Source organism: Dromiciops gliroides, chromosome 4 (assembly GCF_019393635.1).
Source record: "Dromiciops gliroides isolate mDroGli1 chromosome 4, mDroGli1.pri, whole genome shotgun sequence".
Lineage (NCBI taxonomy): Eukaryota > Metazoa > Chordata > Mammalia > Microbiotheria > Microbiotheriidae > Dromiciops > Dromiciops gliroides.
In genome coordinates, this window is record NC_057864.1 from 107449867 (window position 1) to 107472330 (window position 22464).

Consider the following 22464-nt stretch of genomic DNA (forward strand, 5'->3'; position numbering starts at 1 on the left):
GGAAAAGTCTGTGTCAGGGAGTAAGGTGTAAAAAGATTAGAAAGGTAGGAGGGGACTAAATTATGGAGGACTTTGAATGCTAAACAGAAGCCATGCTCACTAGGAGTTTCCTTTGCCAATGAAATCAGACTTCTGTGTGTGTGTTTTTAATTGAGATAATAATAGCACCTACCTCACAGGATGGATGTCACCATCAAATGAAATAACACGCAAAGAACTTTGCAGATCTTAAAGAGCTACATAAATGTCAGCTGTGAAATAAGGAAACACTGTAGTTTCATCCTAGGTCCTTTCTTTTAATCTTAACTCTTTCTTCGGGACACACAGGCTTGACTTTAGAGCAGTTGGGAATGAGACCGAAGTATAGGAAGAGAAATTCAACTTTTCCTACTTCAGGGGTATTTGGTATTAAAATGACTCCATAGGATATCAGGGCCCGGGTTCCCAATATTGATGGGTTCTAGAATGTGGGTGAAGAGATGGATGAATGGGAAGATGTCTTGTGTACTATCTCCTGGAGCTACTTCTTGTCCACCTTCTGTTCACTATTAGTGTCACCAGGGGCAGCTAGGTGGCGCAGTGGATAGAGCACCAGCCCTGGATTCAGGAGGACCTGAATTCAAATCCAGCCTTAGACACTTATCACTTACTAGCTGTGTGACCCTAGGCAAGTCACTTAACCCCAACTGCCTCACCAAAATAATAATAATAATAACAACAACAACAACAACAACAACAACAACAACTATTAGTGTCACCAGCTGGGGAGGGAGGATCTCACCTCTTTCCCCCCATCAAGCCCAGCTCCACAAGAGAAGACATTTGTGCTTGGTTCTCTGGGTTCATACGGAGGCTATATAAGATTAAAAAAAAATAACTACACTTCAGATATCATCCCTTCATATTCAACTCACACATGTGCCCTCAGTTTCTATAAACTTCTTCTAACTGTCCAAATTATAAGAAAGTTCTTATGAGTTACAAGGATCATCAAAAATCACTGTACTTTAAGTCAGAAGTCCCAGCTCTGCCGTTAAATGAGCTGCCCGATCTGGGCCAAGTGACTTACCTTCTCCGAACCTCTCTTTCCTCACCAATAAAATGGGAATACTGATGCTTGTTCTGTCGACCTCACAGCAGTATTGTGAGGAAAGCCCTTTGTATATTGTAAAACTTGATGTAAACGTGAGTTGTTATCACCCAGACTTACATGTTGTGCAAGGCACACCAGCCACAATGAGGGTCCCCTGAGCTCAAGCACTCCCCACATGTCGTATATTGTTCACAGGACTCTACTGGGACCCTGGAAACCTAGTAGAGAAATGGAAAAGAGCATAGGGATAATCAGTCTTGTGGATTAGGCTAAACAACTCACCCCTAACTACCCACACGTCCCCCCCCCCAAATTTCCCCCTATGAGGAGGAGAGTATAGCAGGAGTGGAATGAATGACATAATTCCTTTCTACTTGCCCAACAGGTGTTCTGACTCAGCCAATTCAACCAGGCCAGTGGCTATCTTCAAGGCAGAGATAAATTTGTTGGCTACTGTGGTAGTGGGCTAGGCACTCCTACCCCCTCTAGAGATACAAATAGAACTCTTTAATCTCCTTCTGCCAACCTTTAAAATCTCCCAGAGAGCTAGCCATTCATGCCAACGGGCTGGAGCTGAAAAATGGTTAAATCTGCTGAAAGTGAATGACATAAACTCATCTCTGAAGAGCTGTCAGCTGGGCTCGGGTTGAGACATCCTGCTTGCACGGAAAACAGAAAAAAAGAGAGGGAGGGAAAACTTGTCCCATCAAATATTATTCAGAGTACGGCACAATCTCTTTACATTCTGCAAAATATACCACCTGGATCCAATTATCCCACTCTCTGATGTATGCATTCAGACTCTCTAGTAAATCTCCTAGTCTTTGAAAAGTCTGGGTAAGGGGGAACATCCCCACCCATGAGGAAGCTGTTTGTCTGAGTCTTGTCTCATTGGGGAGAATGGGAATCTGTGGAGTCAGAACCCATCTATGTACCCCCATTGAAGAGATCAGTTTCCTTATTTCGCCCCTGGATTGCAGGAAAGCACAGACTCACCTCATCTGTTACCCAAAGAGAGTGGCAACAGGGAAGGGTTGAGCCAGTGTTATGGGTCATCACAAGAGTGGTGCCTGCTACTGTCTCCCCTCAGGCTACCCACTTGCAAGAGCAAAGGTAAGTGGGGTGGTAGGTTGAGGCAAATATTTTGTGGACTGGTCCATTTTTACTTCTCATGTTGGGGCTTATCTGTCTCTAATCTATTTGCACTCCACATAACAAAGCAAAGGGACATGTGAGCTCAGGTAACATAGAAGAAATATCCTTTTGTTTGGGGTGGAGAGAAGGAGGTAGTAAGATCGATGATGGTGATGATGATGATGTGAACTTAATAAACCCCAAATTAAATAAGAATTTCTTTTTACATTCAAAGTAGAATAGAAAATTGAGCCGGCCGGGTCAATCTTTATTATGTGTAGCTTGTCCTTTCCTTTATAAATTCAACCTGCAACTGTCAAAACTATCCTTCTTGTCTGTGTTTCCTTCCTTCTGTTCTCTTCTGTGCATCAAAACAATGCCTCAATGATTCTCTTTTCTTTCCTTTTTTAATGGGATAGGAGGATAACTGTGCTGCTGGCCTCCCTCTACTTCCTGTTCCCTCTATTCCCATTGAAAAAGAAAAAAACAAAACCCAACCCTTGTAACACATATGCATCATCAAGTAAAATGAGCTCCGACATTGTTCCTGTCCCAAAAAAAGCATGTCTCACTCTGCACCTTGAGTCCATCACCTCTCTGTCACAATGTGGGAAACCCGCTTCATCATCATTCCTCTGGAATCCCAGCTGGTCACTGCATTGATCAGATCGTAAAGTCTTTCCAAGTTTTCTTTATAATATTGCTTTGTGGTAGGAATTTTTCTCCTGATTCTGCTCACTTCACTTTGAACCAGTTCATACAAGTGCTCACATGTTTTGCTAAAACTTTCCCTTTTGTTATTTGATAGCAAATTAATATTCCAATATGTTCATAAAACATAACTTGTTGAGCCGTTCTCCAATTCGATGGCCACTGCTCCCCACATTGTTTCTAGTTCTTTCGCTACAACAGAAAGAGCTGCTATAAATATTTCTGTACATATAGGTCCTGTTCCTCTTTGTGGATGTCTTTGAGCTAGTAGAGGTAATAAGAAATCTACCAGGTTAGATACATAATCTGTCCAGTACACAAGATATCTGAGTGGGCACAAAGACACTGGGAGAGTATCTTGGGTAACTATGAGCCTTCTCCTCTAGGATGCTCACTTCAAAGAATAGGTATAGATTTTATTGTAAGGAAAGCATTTTTAAACCTTAAGGTATTGTATATATGTGAGTTATTAATAACTAAGAAGAAGACATTTAGCTAGGAGAAATATATAGACCTATATTTATGATTTTTAAAAATCCAATTACATAGGGGCAGCCAGATGGCACAGTGGTTAAAGCACCGGCCCAGGATTCAGGAGGACCTGAGTTCAAATCCGGCCTCAGACACTTGACACTTACTAGCTGTGTGACCCTGGGCAAGTCACTTAACCCCCATTGCCTATAAAAAACAAAAAACAAAAAAAACATCCAATTACATAAATACAGGAGAGTCCAGACTTGACAGCAGTTCATTAGAAAAAAATCTGAGGATTTTAGTGGACCATAAGCTCAATGCAAGGCAATAATCTACTATGGCTTATTTTTGATTTTTGATTTTTCTTTTTTATATATATTTTATGGCTTTAAAAAAAACCTAACGCAAACTTTTTTTTTGGTGGAGGGTAGCAGTTTTGGGCCTGTGATTTCATTGGTGTAGGGATCTCCCTGTATGGAAACTGCCTCTATCAATGCAGATTGGCAATTGGCCTAGAAATTATTTAAATTAAAATGATTTTATGATACATTCATATCTGAATATCCCTCTGGCCTCCCCAACCTAGGTTGACTTTCTCTAGTAAGTATCCGAGGCAGGATGAGCTCAGGTCTTCCTCACTCTAGGTCTAGCACTCTATCCACTGTATCACCTGAAGATGAAATAGTGTTTGATTCTAGAATCAATAGGGAGCTGTAGGAATTTATTAAGCCGGGAGAGTGACATGATCAAAAGCTGGATTTTAGGGAAATACCGCTATATGGAGGATAGAGTGGAGTGAGGAGAAACTTGAGGCAGGAAAACCAATTAGGAGGTCAGTGCAGGAGGATGATAAAGTCTGGGATTGGGGCAGTAATTGTGTGGGTACCAGGAAAGGAACAGATGCTAGATGTTGAAGCAAATGACTGGATACTTAGGGTGTGGGAGAATGAATCAGAGATAACTCCAGGCTATGAACTTGAGGAACTTGAAGGATGGTGGTACCCTTGAAGGTAATAGGCCATTGTAGAAGAGGAGTGGATATGGGGGAGAGATAATGGTCTTTTTTCTTAATTGCAACCTATCCATACCTTGGTTTGACTGGCTCTATCCCACCTAATATGAAAAGAGGGAAGGCTGTTCTTCTGGAGTCACTGCCTCAAAGCCAGCCCTCTGAGGGGCTCCTGCTGAGGCCTGGAAATGAGTTGGGGAATAGGCATAGGCTTGCTAGGAGGATATGTGGGGATTTTCCCAGTGGTGGCTGTGGGTGATCTCGTGGGTCAGCTAATAACTTCCCTGAGGGACCTAGCTGGGATCAGAAGGGAGGAGGTAGGTTGGCCTCCTGTTCAGCCAAGGGAGGGTATATGGGGACTGTTGGAGGATAGACAAACTGATGGGAACGGCGTTACGAGATCCATCTTCTTACCCATCCATTTGGCTGATCACTGCTTTAGGTCCTCATTTGGAGACCACTGCTCTACAAAATAGGATTTCTTTAAGTCAGAGGTTCTTAATCTTTTTGGTTAGGGTAGCTAGGTGGTACAGTAGATGAAGCACTGGGCTGGGAGTCAGGAATACTCCTTTTCATGAGTTCAAATCTGGCCTCAGATACCACCTGGGTGACCCTGGGCAATCCACTTAACCCTGTTTGCCTCAGTTTCCTCATCTGTAAAATGAGCTGGGGAACGAAATGGGAAGCCACTCCAGCATCTTTGCCAAGAAAACTCCAAATGGGGGCACAAAGAGTCGGACACAACTGAACAACAAAAAATCTTTTTGGTGTCATGGACCCCTTTGGCAGTCTCATAAAGGCTCTAAAGACTCCTCAGAATACCGTTTTTAAATGCGTAAAAAATACTTAGGATTGGGGGCAGCTAGGTGGCACAGTGGATAAAGCACTGGCCCTGGATTCAGGAGGACCTGAGTTCAAATCCGGCCTCAGACACTTGACACTTACTAGCTGTGTGACCCTGGGCAAGTCACTTAACTCTCATTGAACTGCAAAAAACCAAAACCAAAACCAAAACCAAAAACCACCACCAACAAGCCCCCCCCAACAATTTAGGATTATAAAGGAAACCAATTATGTTATATTATAGTTATCATAATCTTAGAAAAAGATAAGGCTCACAGAACCCCCCCCCCACCAGTTTAGGAACCCCTGCTTTAAATAAAGTTGTGCCTTGTGGTATGCAAAACTCTGTCCTCCCAATAACGTCATGATATAACTAGCCCAAATGGTATTAAACCTATTTCACAGATGAGGTAGTTGAGATCCAAAGAAGCAGAATAATTTGTTTATGGTTATGGAGTTAGTAATGGAGCTGGAATCAAGCCCAGTTCTGATTCAAAGTCTATCTCTCTTCCTACTCTTAGGAGAGAAGATTCTTGTCTCTCTGGTTGTAGACTTGGGTTAGATGACTCCATCCCCCCAAATTCCATGATTCTTCTTACCAACATGGATTTACCAAATCCCTTTTTTGTGCCCATCCATATTTTTGTTATATAACCTTTTGTGTTAAAATATCCTGTATCAACATAATCCCCTCTCTCCTTCCTCCTTCTGTTCATACTCCCCCCACCAAAAGAGCAGCCTTATGACAAGTACATGTTGGGTTTCTTCTCTAGTTTATCTCTTGCAGGTCCTGACTTCACTCTGTACCCTACAGTAGGCTATCTGTTACCCTGACCGCCTGGTCTCCTTCCGCCCAGCCCCCTCCAGCCAGCCCTCCACTCTAGGCAGTGAAGGCATCAGCGCAGTGCCCAGCCTCCCTTTCTTGGGTTTCGGGCTCCTTGTTGAGTGATGTCTGCATCTGGCTGGAAATTAAAACAACTGTCTGCATTGCATTCACCCCGTCCGTCAAAACACAGCCCGGCTCTCAGCAGCTGGGAAATAAGCCCCTGAAAGGGAGCAGTGTCTCCAGGAACAAAGCCCACTTTCACGCCAAGTGCCATGGAGATAGTGAGAACCCTCTTCCTCTCTAAACATGAAACCAATAGCACAATTATTTTTCTTGTTTCCTGGGCCCTCCGGCTTTTATTTTTTACAAAATAGTTTGAAGAGCAAAGTGCAAAAAAAAAAGGCGACCTATCGGGTATAGTGAGAGAACTTAAAGCTGAATTGACCTCTCCCCAAAGATGTTCCTCCCTTGTTATGGGGAAGAAATATTCTATTTTGACAAATACAAAGTACATTGCTTTTTAGGTATGGTGTGATGGAAAGCACACTGGTCTCAGAGCTAAAAGACCTTAGTTCAAGCCTAGCCTCTGACCTGGGCAAATTGCTTAACCTCTCTGTGCCTCAGTTTCCATATCTATAAATGGGAATAGCAATAATTACATTCTCTACCTTATAGGGTTGTGAGAAACATTTTACAAGCTTGAAAGCACTTTATAAATATGAGGTGATCTTACTAAGGTCTACAAAGCATCTAGTCTCTCAAGGTTTTTGATTTGGGCTATTAGAACTTCAAACATTTATTACATAGCTACTTATGTACAAGAACAGATTGGTGGTGTAGTGGGTGGATAGACTGCCAGGCCTGGAGTCAGGAAGACTCAACTTCCCAAGTTCAAATCTGGCCTCAGACACTTATTAGTTACTTTGCCTCCGTTTCCTCATTTCTAAAATGAGCTGGAGAAGGAAATGGCAAACCACTCTAGTATCTCTGCCAACATTATGGGCAAGGTACTAGACTAAGTTCTTGGGATATGAAGATGAAAAATGCCATAGCGCCTGTACAGAATGGGAAGCAAAGGAGAGAATCTACAAAGTATTCTGTGAAAATCTGAGAAAGGGGGCGGCTAGGTGGTGCAGTGGATAGAGCACCGGCCCTGGAGTCAGGAGGACCTGAGTTCAAATCCGGCTTCAGACACTTAACACTTACTAGCTGTGTGACCCTGGGCAAGTCACTTAACCTCAGTTGCCTCACCCCCCCCCAAAAAAAAATCTGAGGAGGGAGAAAACACTCTCCTCTGATGGGTAGGGAAAAGGCTTCAGGGAGGAGATGACAGGGAGCTGGAGACTTGAAGAAAGATAAAGATTCTCAAAGTCAGAGATGAAGAAGGACTGAATCCAGAGGCAGGAGCTGTGGTGGTGTCCTCAGTGAACAGTCAGTCGACTACATAGAGTATGTGAAGGAGAAATGACTCTCAAAAAGGATTTGTCCAGGGGCAGCTAGGTGGCACAGTAGATAGAGCACTGGCCCTGGAGTCAGGAGGACTTGAGTTCAAATCCGACCTCAGACACTTACTAGCTGTGTGACCCTGGGCAAGTCACTTAACCCCATTTGCCTCACCAAAATAAAAAAAGGATTTGTCCATAAAGGAAAACTGAGTCTCCCTGGATGCCAGCCATTCCTGGTAATAATTCACCCAGTCCTGGAAACCTTATTAGTTTAGTCAGACCAAGGGAAGTGACTCTAATAAATTTCTACCTCATGACACTACAACAGTTCATCTGACTTCCAGAGGGGCTGGAAAATATATTAGGTAAGTACTTTATAACTCATGAGAACCCATTATCTGGGAGTCTGAAGGGGAGGATTCAAATCTCTGGAGTTAGGACCAGAATAACATTGAATTCCCAGGGCTTATAGTCATGCCAATGGCTAATCAAGGCCTCCTCCGAGCATTTGTCCTTTGTCCTGGGTTGGGGGAAGAGGGAAGGGGAGAAACTCACATGCAGATCTGGTAGGGGAAGGGATCATAAGAGCTTAGAATTTAGAGGCAGAAGAGATTAAGAGCAGAAAGGTGACACAGGGGAGAGAATACCCGACTTGTAGCCAAGAAGATGGGAGTTCATATTCCATGCGGATAAGAAATGAGATTTTAGGCAAGTCACTTAACTACTATTTGTCTCAGTTTCCTCATCTGTAAAAAAAAATAAATAAAAAATGGAGATAATGATAACCTATTGTTCTGGCTTGTTGTGAGGAGATAATATTTGCAAAGTGCTTTACAAATCTCCAAGTGTCGGCATACATGCTACCTGTTATTATTATCTTGGAGATCATCTAGTTCAACCTCCTCATTAGTTTTCTCTTGGAAAGTTTTCCACTGTGAAGAGGCATTCTGTCAGGGCTGATTCAGAGTTTAATGGAACAATGTATGATGCTCTAATTAGTGTTTGTTTATTATTATTGCATTTTAATTATGCCCCCGGCTCCCCCGGCTCCTCTAGCTTTGGGATGTGAGGGTGATGGGGCATGGGTTTGGGAATTATGTGAAGGTTCCTAGGCCTAGGAAGGAAGGCCCATATCCTAACCCCCACTTCTATCCCACTCCTTTCCCCTGGGGTGGTGTTATACATGCTCTTTTGGCTAGATTCCACTCTGACCCTCATGCATTCTTTTCTGCATGATCTTATGTTTTGTAATTATGCCTCTGATGACTATAACTGTCCTATTAAGTCATTTACTTAAGAAATGCTCTTAATTAAAGGTGACTCTGGCTGCTTTCTTGGCTCCCGTAGCCCCAGGGATCCGGGTCTCCAGTGCCTCCTTTGTTTTGAATTCAACTGGGTCCACGATTGTGTAGAAAGACTTTGGTAGAGGTGAGGAAAGGAAAAGAATGTGCTTTTTGCCTCCCTCGCTGACTATTCACCCAGAATCCTTAGGGTGTCCACAGGATTCTAGGCACTGCACAGTCAGAGGCTGTGGGATAGTAGTCAGTTGCTGGGACTCAATGGAAGCCCTGGGTATCTTTAGGAAGAGCCACCTCCTCTCCTCTCACTTCCTTGGGTCTATACTGGGCAAGGATTGTAGGCCCGGAGATGCGGAGCTAGAAAGGACCCTTTGAAAGCATCTCTCAGAGAGCCATACTGAGTGTGGTACAATCAACAGCGACAATGACAACAATGACAATGACAACCGCAAAGTCCTGTCACACTGCTTCTACACCAGGGGTTCTTAAAATGGAGTCAGTGAATTAAAAATATTTTATGACTATGTTTCAGTACAGCTGTTTGCTTTGGAATCTTATATATTTTATTTGATGCGTTTTAAAAAGAATATTCTGAGAAGGGATCTAAAGGATTACTTTAGAAAGCTCCAACTCTAATGGGTAGGCACATCAGTTAGACACACAGCATAGTTAGACCCCTGGAGCTGAGACCTAATATGTGACTCCTTATTTCTGTGCTGGGGCAACTGATCTGTGCAGGCAGACTTCAGAGAACAGCATCTTATAGCATCTGCATTTGTACCTGGGGAAGCCCCTTAGGTGGCTTAGTGGTGAGAGCACTGGGCCTGAAGTCAGGGAGACCTGAGTTCAAATCCAACTTCAGACAGTAACTAGATGTCACTTAACCTCTGTTTGCCTTGATCTACCAGAGAAGGAAACGGCAAACCACTTTAGTGTCTGCCAAGAAAACCCCATGTTCATCAGTGGTGAGCTAAGGTCCATGGGATCATGACGAGTAGGATGCCAAATGAACAACATCAATTTGCAAATGGGCTTGGACAGTCAGAGATGTTGCACGATCTTTGACCATGAAGGAAGTTAGCCCACAACAGAGACACCGCACCACATACTAGCTCAACGTGCACCAGAACTGCAAGCGTCTCAAAGAAGTCCGGATGTGGTCCATGGCTGGCCCTAGAAATTGCCTAGCCAAGGTACTCAGTGAGGCAAAAACTGCTTGTTAGCTCCTTTGCAGTCCCGCAGGAGGAAGAGAGAGGCAAGGAAGACATTGCCAAGTACAAGAGGGATTAGACTTGCTTTGTTTGCACCCAGAGGGCAGAACTAGGACCAGTGGGTGGGAGTCACAAAAAGGCAAATTCGGGCTTGAAATGGGGGAGGGGGGAGACTTTCTAACAACACAAACTCTCCAGCCCGTAGAATTGGGCTGTCTCAGGCAGTTTTCAAACAGACCTCTTAGAATCACAGGATGGTCGGCTGAGATCTGGGAGGAACCTCAGAGTCCAACCCCCTCATTTTAGAGATGAAGAAATTTGAAGATAATTTAGGGGACTAGCCCAGAGTCACACAGTGAGTGTGGGAACTGAACCCAGGTCTTCCTGACTCTAGTTCCGGTGCTCTCTCCACTCTGCTCCTCAGATGCTGTGGGAGCAATACCTTCTAGTGTATGGGTTGGATTAGAGGGTCACGGACGGCCCTTCCCACTCTCAAATTCTTGGATTCTGGGAAGGGAAAGAGAGCACTTCCCCAGGCCTTCAAGAGCCCCTAGCGGCTAAGCACTTAATCCTGCTGCTGTACAGGAATCCGTTCCCCAGCCTTGCCAGATGGTCCACCTGTCCCCACGCTCATCCCCTGCCTCCTGGAGGCACCACGGAGAGAACAGTGGGCCATGTCATGGATTGACACAGCCGGTACAGATCTTAGCTTACAGTTGGCCTGATCAACAGGCTCCTGTTTCTTTACCCTGGGGAACAGGGAAAGGGGAAGCTGGGAGAGACCAGGTGGGGATTAGTGCCGGGAGGCAGATGTTTGTATCGCCCTGAGGCAAAATCGGTAAACTGACTAAGTTAGCCATTCTTCCCTCCCCAACCCTTTCTCCCCTGTCCTCTCCCCTCTAACAGTTCCACCTCTGGTACTCAAGTCTTTGTGATCCTGGAACATGATCCTTGGTTGTTCCTTGAACACAACACTTTGAGGGACTCCTAGAACTTTCACTGGCTGGAAGTCTCTCCCTCCACATCGCAAGCTCCTGAATAATTTTTTGTTTGTTGTTCAGTGGTTTCTGATTCTTCCTAACCCTGTTTGGGGTTTTCTTGGCAAAGGTACTGGAGTGGTTTGCCATTTCCTTCTCCAGCTCATTTTACAGATGAGGAAACTGAGGCAACCTGAGTTAAGTGACTTGCCCAGGGTCACACTGGCTCTGAACTCGGGTCCTCCTGACTCCAGGCTCAGCACTCTATCATCTTCGCCCCCTAGCAGCACACAGTAGCTAAGTAATTTTAAGCCTCAGCAAAAACGCCCACCTTTATCTCAGTGTCTTCCCTCTGAGATCAATTCTTGTCTGTACAGAATTGTTTGCGTGTTGTCTCCCCCATTAGAACGTGAGCTCTATGAGTGCGGGGACTGTCTCTTGCCTTTCTTTGATTCCCTAGTGTCCAGTCTGAAGGAGACCCTTAAGAAATTCCAGCTGACTGACCCTCCTTTCCCCAATTACTTGATATGGGAACGTGGGTAACTCAGCTCAATGGATCTTTATCGTTTCCCTTAACTGATCCTCAGTTTCCTCCGCAGGCAAAGGTCAAAGTAGAACTAGGTGTTTGTTGTTGTTGTTTTTTTTAATAAACATTTTAATTTAGTTTGGGATTCCAAATTCTATCCTTTCCTCTCTCCCCTCCCACCTCCCTGAGGCAGTAAGCAATCAGATATAGTTTATACATGTGCAATTATGTAAAACATTACCATAGTAGTCATTTTGTACAAAAAAAACTTGAATAGAAGAAAAAAATGAAAGTGAAAAATAGCATGCTTCAGTCTGTGTTCAAACAATATCAGTTCTTTCTCTGGAGGTGGATAGTATGTTTCATCATTAGTTCTTTGGAATTGTCTCAGATCATTGTATTGCTGAGAATAGCTAAGTCATTCACAGTTCTTCATCAAACAATATCGCTGTCTCTGTGCACAACGTTCTCCTGGTTCTGCTCACTTCACTCTACATCAGTTCATACAAGTCTTTCCAGGCCTTTCTGAAATCATCCTGCTTATCATTTCTGATAGCACAATAACATTCCCTCACCATCGTACATCACAGCTTGTTTAGCCATTCCCTGATTGATGGGCATTCCTTTGATTTCTGATTCTTAGCCACCACAAAAAGAGCTGCTAGAAATATTTTTGTACAAATAGGTCTTTTTTCTCTTTTGGGGATGTTTTTGGGATATAAACCTAGCAGTGGTATTGCTGGATCAAAGGGTATGCACAGTTTGATAGTCCTTTGGGCATAAGAACTAGGTGTTTTTAGGGTCCTTTCTGGAACAGGCATTATGTTAGTCTGTGATTTTGGCTCTAAAAGAGAGGGGCAGTGGGTGGTTGGGGCAGTTAGGTGGCACAGTAGATACAGCACACGGGAGGGTCAGAAGAAGTGACACTCTCAAGATCTTGCTGAGGAGCTTTGGAATTGACTGTGAGACATGAGTGACACTGGCACAGGATCACCTAACATGGCGTGCCCGCATCAAAGAAGGTGTTGTGTTCTAGGAGCAAAGTAGACTTGTGGTAGTTCAAAAGAAACATGAGACACACAAATTCAGAGACATCTTCACTCCAAATGTTCACGTGGATTAATTGTGCCCCAACCTGTAATAGAACCTTCCGAGTTTATATCGGTCTCATCAGTCAGTCAGACACACACTACCTCGACCCCATCAGAGTGATGTCATTTTGGTCCTCTTCAAGAACAAAGGGCAATAATAACAATAATACATTTTAATAGGAACCAAAGCCTTAATCTAAAAGGATTGAAATGCTCATAACTGGGCTTCAAGCACTGGTTGGGTATTCTAGGGAGGTAGCTGGGTCTGCCGCCCCTGAAATCCTTCCCCATAGGTGGCTGCCTGGAGGGAAGGATTGTTCTGGCTAGCCCTGAGGCTGCTTCTAAGCCTCACATCCCAGCTCTGCTCAGCTCAGTTACCAATTATTCATAACTTTGGGTGAACTCCCACTCCTCATGTGGAAGATCAGGGAATTGGACTAGATGATTCCTAAGGGTCCTTCTAGTTCTAAGTAAATGATCCTATAATTATGAAACCTTTGAGATGCAAAGAGTGCTAGGGGAGAGAGGTTTGAATTCTGAACAGGGTTTGGGCATCAAGATGGCCTGTGTGATAAATGTCTTAAAGGGAGGAAATGACTCATTGAAAGGGAATGCCAAATCCATGGCAGGGTCAGAGACCGGGCTTGACTTGCACTTGCTATAAAATCTTCAAAATGTTCACTCTCACCAAATACCCTTTCTGACATCCTTCCCCAGGAGACAGGCTCAGAGTCAAATGCAACCTGATTGGAAGCTGTCAGAGGCCAAGGCTTCTGAAAGGAGTTATAATTCAGTTTGACAAACAGTTATTAAGCCCCTACAGTGTACAAGGCATTGTGCTAGATCCTTGAAAGGGCTTACTTCTGGGAATGGAGAGGATGCTGGTGGTGGGGATGAACTGAGTGTTGGGTTGGATTTTTCTGATATTAAGGTTTTGGGAGCACTGTGCCAGGGATGCATTTCCCTGTTTAGGGTTGGGATGAGGGGAAGGAGCAGAAAGGAAGGTCAACTAAGTGATTCTTTAGTAAAATAGAAAGAAAAATCTTTTAAGCAGGGAGTTTCCTGAATGGCTGAGAGGAAGGGAGTAAGGAGGAGGGAGGGAAATGATTTTAAAGAGAGTTCTGTCTCTCTATCCATCAGCCCAGGAAGGTGAATCAACAAGGGGTTGCTTTGAGACAGAAAAGGCCATTCTTACTGGGGGAGTCATGAAGTAGCTAGACCTTCTTGGCCTAGAATGGCTGGAGGCTGGGGAAGATAGAGCAACATAGGAAACTTAAGGCCACCCAGCCTGGGATAAGATGGATTTCTTTTGTGTGTCATTCTCATTCTCTTCCTCCAACTTATTATTTATGAATTTGTATGTTTTCTGTCTTCTCATAAAAATAAACCCTAGAAAATATGCTCTGTGGCCTGAAGAGCATGTGGAGAGAAGGGAGGTGAATGCCAGCACTGGGTGCTGTGACGGCAGCAGAGGAAGGGAGGGCTCCTCAAATTCAAGTCTGGCTATGGAAGAACTCTAAACTTTGTGGGTCAAAGAGGAAAGTCCAAGAGGTTCAGTGCCTCAGATTGGAGTGAAGAGATCAATACAGGCTTAGAAAGTAATGGGGGTGAGGCAGCGAGGTGGCGCAGTGGATAAAGCACTGGCCCTGGATTCAGGAGGACCTGAGTTCAAATCTAGTCTCAGACATTTGGCACTTACTAGCTGTGTGACCCTGGGCAAGTCACTTAACCTTCATTGCCCCACAAAAACAAAACAACCCCCCCACCAAAAAAAAAAAAAGCAAAGAAAGTAATGGAGGGTAAAAGTCCTGCGGCAAAAGACAAGTTTCCCAGGACAACAGTGGCTCCTTCCATCAGCTAGGCTTGTGCCTCAGAAAGCTGATTCCAAGGCCCAAGGCCCAGACACCCATCCTTCAAAAAAGCACAATTTCAGGGAGAAGGAGAAGATTTTGACTGGAAGCTTTAGACAGCAACTGAAAGCTGGGTGAAGGTTTGTCTCACTGGGCAGCTCTCCTTGGTGCCAGTCCTACTTCAGTCTATAACCTTACTGCCTTTGATGCTTGAGACAGATGGGACAAGAGGTGCTTCCGTGCCCATGCCCCAGGAAGGCAAAAACACAATTCGTATGCCAAGTTCCCTGCCAAATTCCTTGGCCCAGGTCCCTGGGTGAAAGGACTTCACACAGAGTTACAGAGCTTAGTTCTAGTCAGTTAACAAACATTTATTAAGCACTTACAAAGTAGATGGAAGGCAGTCTCAAAAGAGAAGGCATTACCAGCTGAAGGGATCTGGAAGATCCTACTGCAGATAGTGTGAGTTAGCTGAATCCTGAAAGAATACAAGAAAACTAAGAGGTTTAGGCAAGTAGATGCTATTATAACCCCCATTTTACAACTGAGGAAACTGAAGTGAACAGAGGTTATGTGACTCCCCCAGGGTCACACAGACACTAATATGTCACAGGTGCTCTATATCCACTATGCCATGTAACTTACATTTATACTGTATTCACATAAATTTATTCATGTTTCAGTATTATTTACATTTATACTTATGTGCTATATTATACATGTTTGTCATATTTATAGTCATATTTAATGACTTTATATTTATTGTTATTAATTAGCTTTTGGGTATTAATTAATACTGGTTATTAACTAATTAGCTAAGAATTAAAGTGCTTGAGGCACTGTCTTTTTCTTTTTCTTTTCTTTTTTTGGTGAGGCAATTGGGGTTAAATGACTTGCCCAGGGTCACACAGCTAGGAAGTTTCAAGTGTCTGAGGTCAGATTTGAACTCAGGTCCTCCTGAATCCAGGGCCAGTGCTCTATCCACTCTGCCACCTAGCTGCCCTGAGGCACTCTCATAGATTTTATCTTCTTCAACCTTTACAATACATTTGAGAAGTCATGGAGGAGCAATCATCCCCATTTTGCAGAGGAGGCTCAGCAAAGATAAGCGACTTGTTTAATAGCACTTGACTACTAAAAGGTGTAGACAGCCTCGAATTCAGGTCTTTCTGACTTCCAGTTCAGTGTTTCTAAGCCTCCAGAGTACAAGCTTAGTAAAAGTTTATTGATGACTAGTTGATGGAATCGCCACACTTCATCCCATGGGGCTCAACTTTTGACCCTGGCGGGGTGGGTGGGCAAGACTAGCTTATGAGAGAGTCCTGAGTCAAAAAGTTCTCTATTAGCTGAGCTTTATAGTGTGTAGCAGGAAGGAAAAGTCCTCCAGCAGAGGAATGTGAGCAGATGGCATTAGGGGAAGCCAAGCCTGGGTCTTAGCTCTCGCTTCAGTACTCCCAGGCAGTGGAGCCAAGGTGGATGCTCCATGAGCCTGTGTCCCCCAGAGGCGAGAAGACTCTCCAGCTTGTTTTGCATACCTTTTCCTTCCTCCAGGGAAAGCGTGTGCTTTGGTAGAATGCTCTTGGCCCCACTTCTCTCCCTTGGCTTATTAAGAACAATAGTAAAGTACCTTAACCAGCCCCTTTGCTGTCCCCATTCTGGAAATGGACCAGCAATGTGCAGTGGAAAGAACTAGATATGTCATTGGAAGACCCGGGTTCAAATCCCAAATCTGTTCTTTATCTGTGTGAATGTACGCGAGTAATTCCATCCCTCTGGGCCTTTGTTTCTTCATCTATCAAATGAGGAGGTTGGATGTCCCTATCAGTTCTAAATCTGTGGTCCTTTGGTTATCTCCCTTGAGTGAACTTCAATGAGATCTGTAGAGAAGAATCCTCCTGCTGAGCTGTTAGGGGACCAAGGTCTGACTGTGACCTGCTCTGAGTCAGGGCAATGTTTTTCAAATGGCATGCAGCAGCAGGAACGGCAAAGAGACTCAGAAGGCAGTGTGGCCATTGAGGACAGTCCAGAGGACCTCAGGCCTGCCAAGCAAAGAGATGAAGCTAAGGAGAGAACTTTCAGCAGCTGGCTTGAAGCATGGACAGTCAGTACACTTCTTCCATTGGCACTCCATGAAGCTAGATCCCAGCTGTGCCAACAGAGGCATCAGCCATCCTTGCAGATACCACCTCCCAAACACCTGCTGGAACGAATACATCCTCAGTCCACAAAGCATCTCTTAGTCTTTCTCATTTGTTTTTCCATCCTAACAATGAGACCTCTGGTAATGGTGAGAATAAAGAGTCAGAAGAAGATAAAAGTTAGCACTCAAAGGCTGGGACTGGTGAGCGTGAGGGGAGAAGAGGTTTTAAGTTTTATTAAAACTCACAGAACACTCTAAACGTTGGTTATTACAGAGAGGCAGCATGACATGGTAGATGGAAAGTAGACCTCAGGCCATCTCTGTCACATGCTAGCTGTGTGACCATGGGCAAGTCAATCAACTCCTCAGAGTCCCAGGTCACTCTATATCAAAAATTTGCAGAACATTTGCCTGTTATCATTGATAATTGAAATTTCCTCACCAGGATTATAGATCCAGAATAGAGCACGAAGTCATTTGGTCCAAACCCCCTCATTTTACAGTGAGGTAACTGGGGCCCAGAGAATGACTTGCCCAGTTTTTTACACAGATAGCAAATGCCAGAGCTGAGATTGGAAACCAGCTGCCCTGAATCCAAACCCAGTCTTCTTTCTATTCCCTATATCACTTAAATGACAGGTCTCTAACAAAAATAAATAAATAAATAAAATTCTTACTGGTTCACATCTGGATTTATTTTTAGTCTACTGGTGTTCTTTCTGGAGTTCTAGGTTAGAGGATCTAACTCTTGGGAGAGTCTGTGGATAAATTTCAAGGGGTCCTTTAATGTAGATGGGGCAAAAAATTTATACCTTTATTTTTACTAACCTCTAACTAGAATTTAGCACTTCCTTCAGTTATCTAAAAACATTATTCTGAGAGATCCATAGGCTTCACCAGACTGTCAAAGGGTTTTATAACACCTAAAAATATTAAGTTCTGCTTTAAAGGTTGTGGCAATGGGAGACAGACCAAGCCAATCTTGACTCCATGTTTTCCACACTTTGTCACTGGAGGAAAAGCAGTTGTCCACTAGCTGTCAAGGCTCCCTAGCCTTCTGGAGGAGTTCAATAAGGGGTCCTTTCCTTAGGGTATGGTCATCCTGGCCCCACTGTGCTGGGTCCCTTCAAACCATATCTTGTTCTCAGATTTTTACACTCCTAAGCAGGAACCCATTTCCTTGTAATTAATGTGAAAGACTCATTATTGTTTTTTCCTAGGGTTAGATTTATTCCTTTAAAAATCAATAGTAACTTGTCCAGATCCCTTTAAATCCTTATTGTAAACACTAGCATAGCCCCCCTACAGCCCCTTGAGCTGTGAAAACAAAGCAGCAATAAGGAGGAACAACTCCCCCTCCCATCCTTCTCCCCCCCCCCAAAAAAAAAGAAGCTAAAGTTTCTAGAGTCTATGATTGCTACTAACACAATAGCCAACCTTTCTGACCAGGAGGTGACCCTGAGGCTGTCCCCTAAGAACTATGGACTACCTGGAGACCAGAGGGGTAGAGTGGAGTTCAAAGAGAAAATCTATTTTTAATGACTTAGGGGAGTAGAGCTGAGTTGCTGAGTAATTCTGTGTAATTAAAGCTATCTATCACTTGGAGAGGAGAAACCCAAAGTTGATGAACTTTTCAATGAGGTTTTCCCCCTTCATTCATAAAAACTCAGCTTGGGGTCCCCGAGGAAACAAAGAGGGGAGAGGTCGAAGGGGAAGAAGCTGCTCTTTCTAGCCAGGGGAAATTCCACCTTTGGATAAGGGTCAGAGCAATGACCTTCCCAGAATCCTATTTTCACTCTGAATATGTGCATGCCTCCCTAAAGGTGGCAATGAACGGCTGGGAAAGACACGCTATATATAAAATATAATTTAATGGAAAGAGTCAGGATGCCCAAGGTTTAATCTTGATCGTCACTAATATGTTGTATGACCTTGAGCAAATCACTGAACAGTAATTAAAATAAATCACATTTCTAGAAGCTTTAAGGTTTCCTAAGTGCTTTACCTAAATCATGTCAATGGGACCTCACAGTGACTCTGTGAACTAGGTAGGGGTACTATTAACACCACTTTGCAGAAAAAAAACAAAAACAAAACCTGAGGCTCAGAGAGATTAAGTGACTTGTCCACAGTCATGCAGCTAGTAAGTCTTAGGGGCAGGACTTGAACCCAGATCTTGCTGTAAATCCAGCATGCCATAAACCACATCAGGATATTTTGATATAAGTAGGAAAATGCTTTGTATCTCTTAGAAGAAGCATATGCACATGAATTAACTAATGAAATATCTACCACCCTACTTGGAAGAGAGACTGAAACTTGGTCTGCTCAGTTGAAAGATATCAAATTAAGAGCATTGCTTTAAGGAGGCAGGAAAAATAGAAACAAGAAAATGGTACAAAGAGATATGGGTCCCCCAAGGTGACACGGCTAACTGGGCAAAATAGATCTTCCAAATGTACCTCCATTTGCTCTCTGAAAAGAGGAGGTGTCGTTTGTCTCTCTACAACCCTTTGGACGTGGCAGTGGGCCACTGCATTGCTGCGCTTTTTGGAAGGATAAACAGACAAAAAGAGCAGAGATGCTGATACTATGTTGTCTCCATGACAACAATGAAATTACTCAGGGAGAGCAAATGGGGCTGGAGATGGGGGGCTAGGAGGATTTGGAAATGGGAGAACCTGCTGGGTCCCATGAAACAACAGGGATAGCTCTATCTCTTCTGTTCTCATGTGAGCATATATGGTAAAAGAAGCCCATAACACTTGTCTATGGGGGGTGATTTAGCTTCTCCTATGCCAAGGCAAGGGATAAAATTCCTGAGTGGAAAGGAAATGCATAAAACAAGAGAATAATCCCAACCTAAACAGGCACCCTGCTTCCATATGCTCTCCTGGGGATTAAATTATCTTGCTAGCCTGAAAACTGGACCCCCCAGTAGGGTAGAAAAATGCATGGACAGCTCTCCACTAGCCTATCTTCCTAACAAAGTTTCTGAGGCAAATGTGTGCAAGTATAGCTCAGTGACGGGGAGGTAGGGGCAAAGACTTACTGAGGACCTGGGAGAAGAGCATCATTGCTCTTGGGCAAATGGTTTAAGCCTTCTGAGTCTCTGTTTCTTCATCTGTAAAATGGGAATATCAGTAGTCCCTAATTCCCAGAGCTGGTGTGAATATCAAATGAGATAATGCTTGTAATGTAGGTAAAAATTTGCAAACCTTGAAGCAATATACATTCAAGCTATTATTATTTTCGTTATTAGTGCATATGCAGGATCTCAAGGGTTCAGAAGGAGTATGATAGCCTGTGATATGATAGCGTTAGAGATTACTCCTGGGATGGGGAAGAGCTCTCCTTGGGTTGATGGGTTTCCCAAGCTATTAGGCAGAGAGTATGGTAAGGGCTTCTGGGAATATCACCACCTCGTTTCTGCTCTCTTGTACTCTTCCTTTCCCAAGTCTGTCCTTTCCTAAGAAAGAATCTATTGACCTCCAGGTAAAAGATTGTCACTATGTCTGTGTCCAAGGGCCTTAGATAGGCATTCATGGATGTGGGGTATAGAGGACCTAATTCTTGCCTCCTCCATCTCAAAACTCATCCTGCAAAAAACAAACAAACAAACAAAACAAAACTCATCCTGCTATGGGGAGCTCCACTGCCCATAGAGGGCCCTCAGGAGAAACAGAACTGGCTAGGGCCAAGAGTCTCTGGGCCCTCCCCTCTTAAGTTATGCTTATAGACACAGCCTTGGGTTATGCCATTAGCCCTAGCCAATGTCATCCCAACAAAATGGAGCCTTAGAGCCAGAAGAAGCCAATATCTTCTGGTCCAAGATGAGTGCCTTGCTGGGGGGCATTTTTGCATAAAGAAGAAACACCAAAGTCTCATGTTATAAAGTGGGATTTTGAAAAAGGTTGAGTCTGCAGAGTGGTTCCCTCCAGCTGTACCTCGGTCGGTCAGTCGTCTCTTTCTAAGCTTAGTGCTCCTTTGGACTGCTAACCCCTCAACTGCTCTGAAAAGCTCCTTCCCTGATGTTTCTCTGCTGCAAGGTGAGGGCTTAGTTCCATTAAGGGAGTTTCCTGTAGCTCCCCCTTTTTTCCTAAGACAATATGATCTGTGTGTTTAGGAGAGACAGACATAGAAAGAATGGGGCAGAGACAAAGAGCAAATAACAGACAAAGGGAGAAAAAACATAAAAGAGAATGACAGAAACAGAGAGATACAGAGAAAGAAGCAGAGACACAGAATGTGATGGCTGCAGGTATATGTGAATGTTTAATTACTTCTGGAAAAAAACAAAAAACTTTGTGCACTGATGTTTGGGATGCTGTTACTCCCCTCTCATGATGAACTACAGACTTGGGCTCATAACAACTCTAAAGAAGATGCATGCTAAGCACCAAGGAAGAACTTTGGGGGCAAACGTCCTATCCTCTAGAGAAATGTTTCCTGGATCTCCTTCTCTTGTTGACCAGGACAGAAAGGATTGCACTGCCAAGGTCCAGAGACTTTGGAAGGAGGACACATTGACAGCTGGCAGGTTGATATCCTAATAACGTCATTGCTTTTAACTATTTCTATTATAAACTAATAATTTGTTTATAATAGTAATAATGCTGGGGCAGCTAGGTGGCACAGTGGATAAAGCACTGGCCCTGGATTCAGGAGGACCTGAGTTCAAATCCGGCCTCAGACACTTGACACTTACTAGCTGTGTGACCCTGGGCAAGTCACTTAACCCCCATAGCCCTGCAAAAAAACCCCAAACCAAAAAAACATAAAAATATAATAGTAATAATGCTAAGGAGAAGTTTAAAGAAAGCCAAGAACTCATGAATGCCTCATCAAAAGTAACACCATTCTTTCTAGGTTGCCTGGTGATTTTGTTTTGTGTAGATGAGGCAATGGATAGGGGTAGATGGTTTCTGAAGTCTGACCCTTTGTAGCAGTGGCAAACTCCCAATCTATTTACAGTTGACCTTCAGGGAAAGCTGACCCAGGAGAACCCATTTCATTATAGCCTCCGGGAGTGAACATGACCTAATGGAAAAAGCAATGGCATTAGAAGTCATAGGGCAAGGTTCAAATCCCATCTCTGTGTGACTATGGGCAAGTCACTTAATTTCTCTGAACCTCATTTCCTCATCTTACAGATGAGGAGGCTGGACTGGATGGGCTGTGAGGACCCTTCTAGTTGTAGGTTCTTGATTCTAGGGTGCTGGGTGGAAGGAATGAGATCTCTCACTCAACTCCAGGGACTGCAAAAACAGACTCTGTGACCTTTTCTGGGAGAATTTGTCCTGAACAACAAACCTTCTACCCCCACCACACTGCTTCCTGTAACTGACGTCACCAAAGTCATGATACCACAAGGGGTATGTGTATGTGTGGTGTGAGGGAATAATAAAAGTGGGTTTTTTCTTTCTTTTTTAATAAACAGGTGCTTAGGAAATTAATTAGAGCAAATAATCACCCAGTTCTTTCTGAGTCCCTGTTTTACTTGGTGCATGCAGGGCCTGGTGAAAAAAAAGGGGGGGATTTTAAATAATTTTAGAGTTATAACTGATGTAATTAGGTGCTCAGTGAACACTTAGCATCGAGCCGCGCTTATTAAAATTGCTGTTTTAATCAGAACATTGCCGGAGAATCATTAATAATACAATGGCTTGATTCCCTGGAACTCTAATTAGACCTGGACTTTTAACCACCTGAGCATATTCTGGCTCCGTCTCACTCCGCACCACGGGTGATGCATTATCATGGCAGGGCATGCAGGGACAGAGCATCAATAGTGCTATTTAGTGACCACCTGAATCCTTGCTTTTGGAATGAGTTT

At 43.8% G+C, this 22464-nt stretch overlaps 1 protein-coding gene across 1 annotated transcript in view; it reads right to left on the minus strand.

The window, feature by feature from the left end:
• PLXNA2 (plexin A2) overlaps positions 1-22464 on the minus strand; it is a 324127-nt gene that overhangs the window by 115310 nt on the left and 186353 nt on the right. The window contains exon 5 of the mRNA XM_044001416.1: positions 1211-1311. Within this exon, the coding sequence (XP_043857351.1) occupies positions 1211-1311 (101 nt within the window). The remainder of the gene's footprint in view (positions 1-1210; positions 1312-22464) is intronic.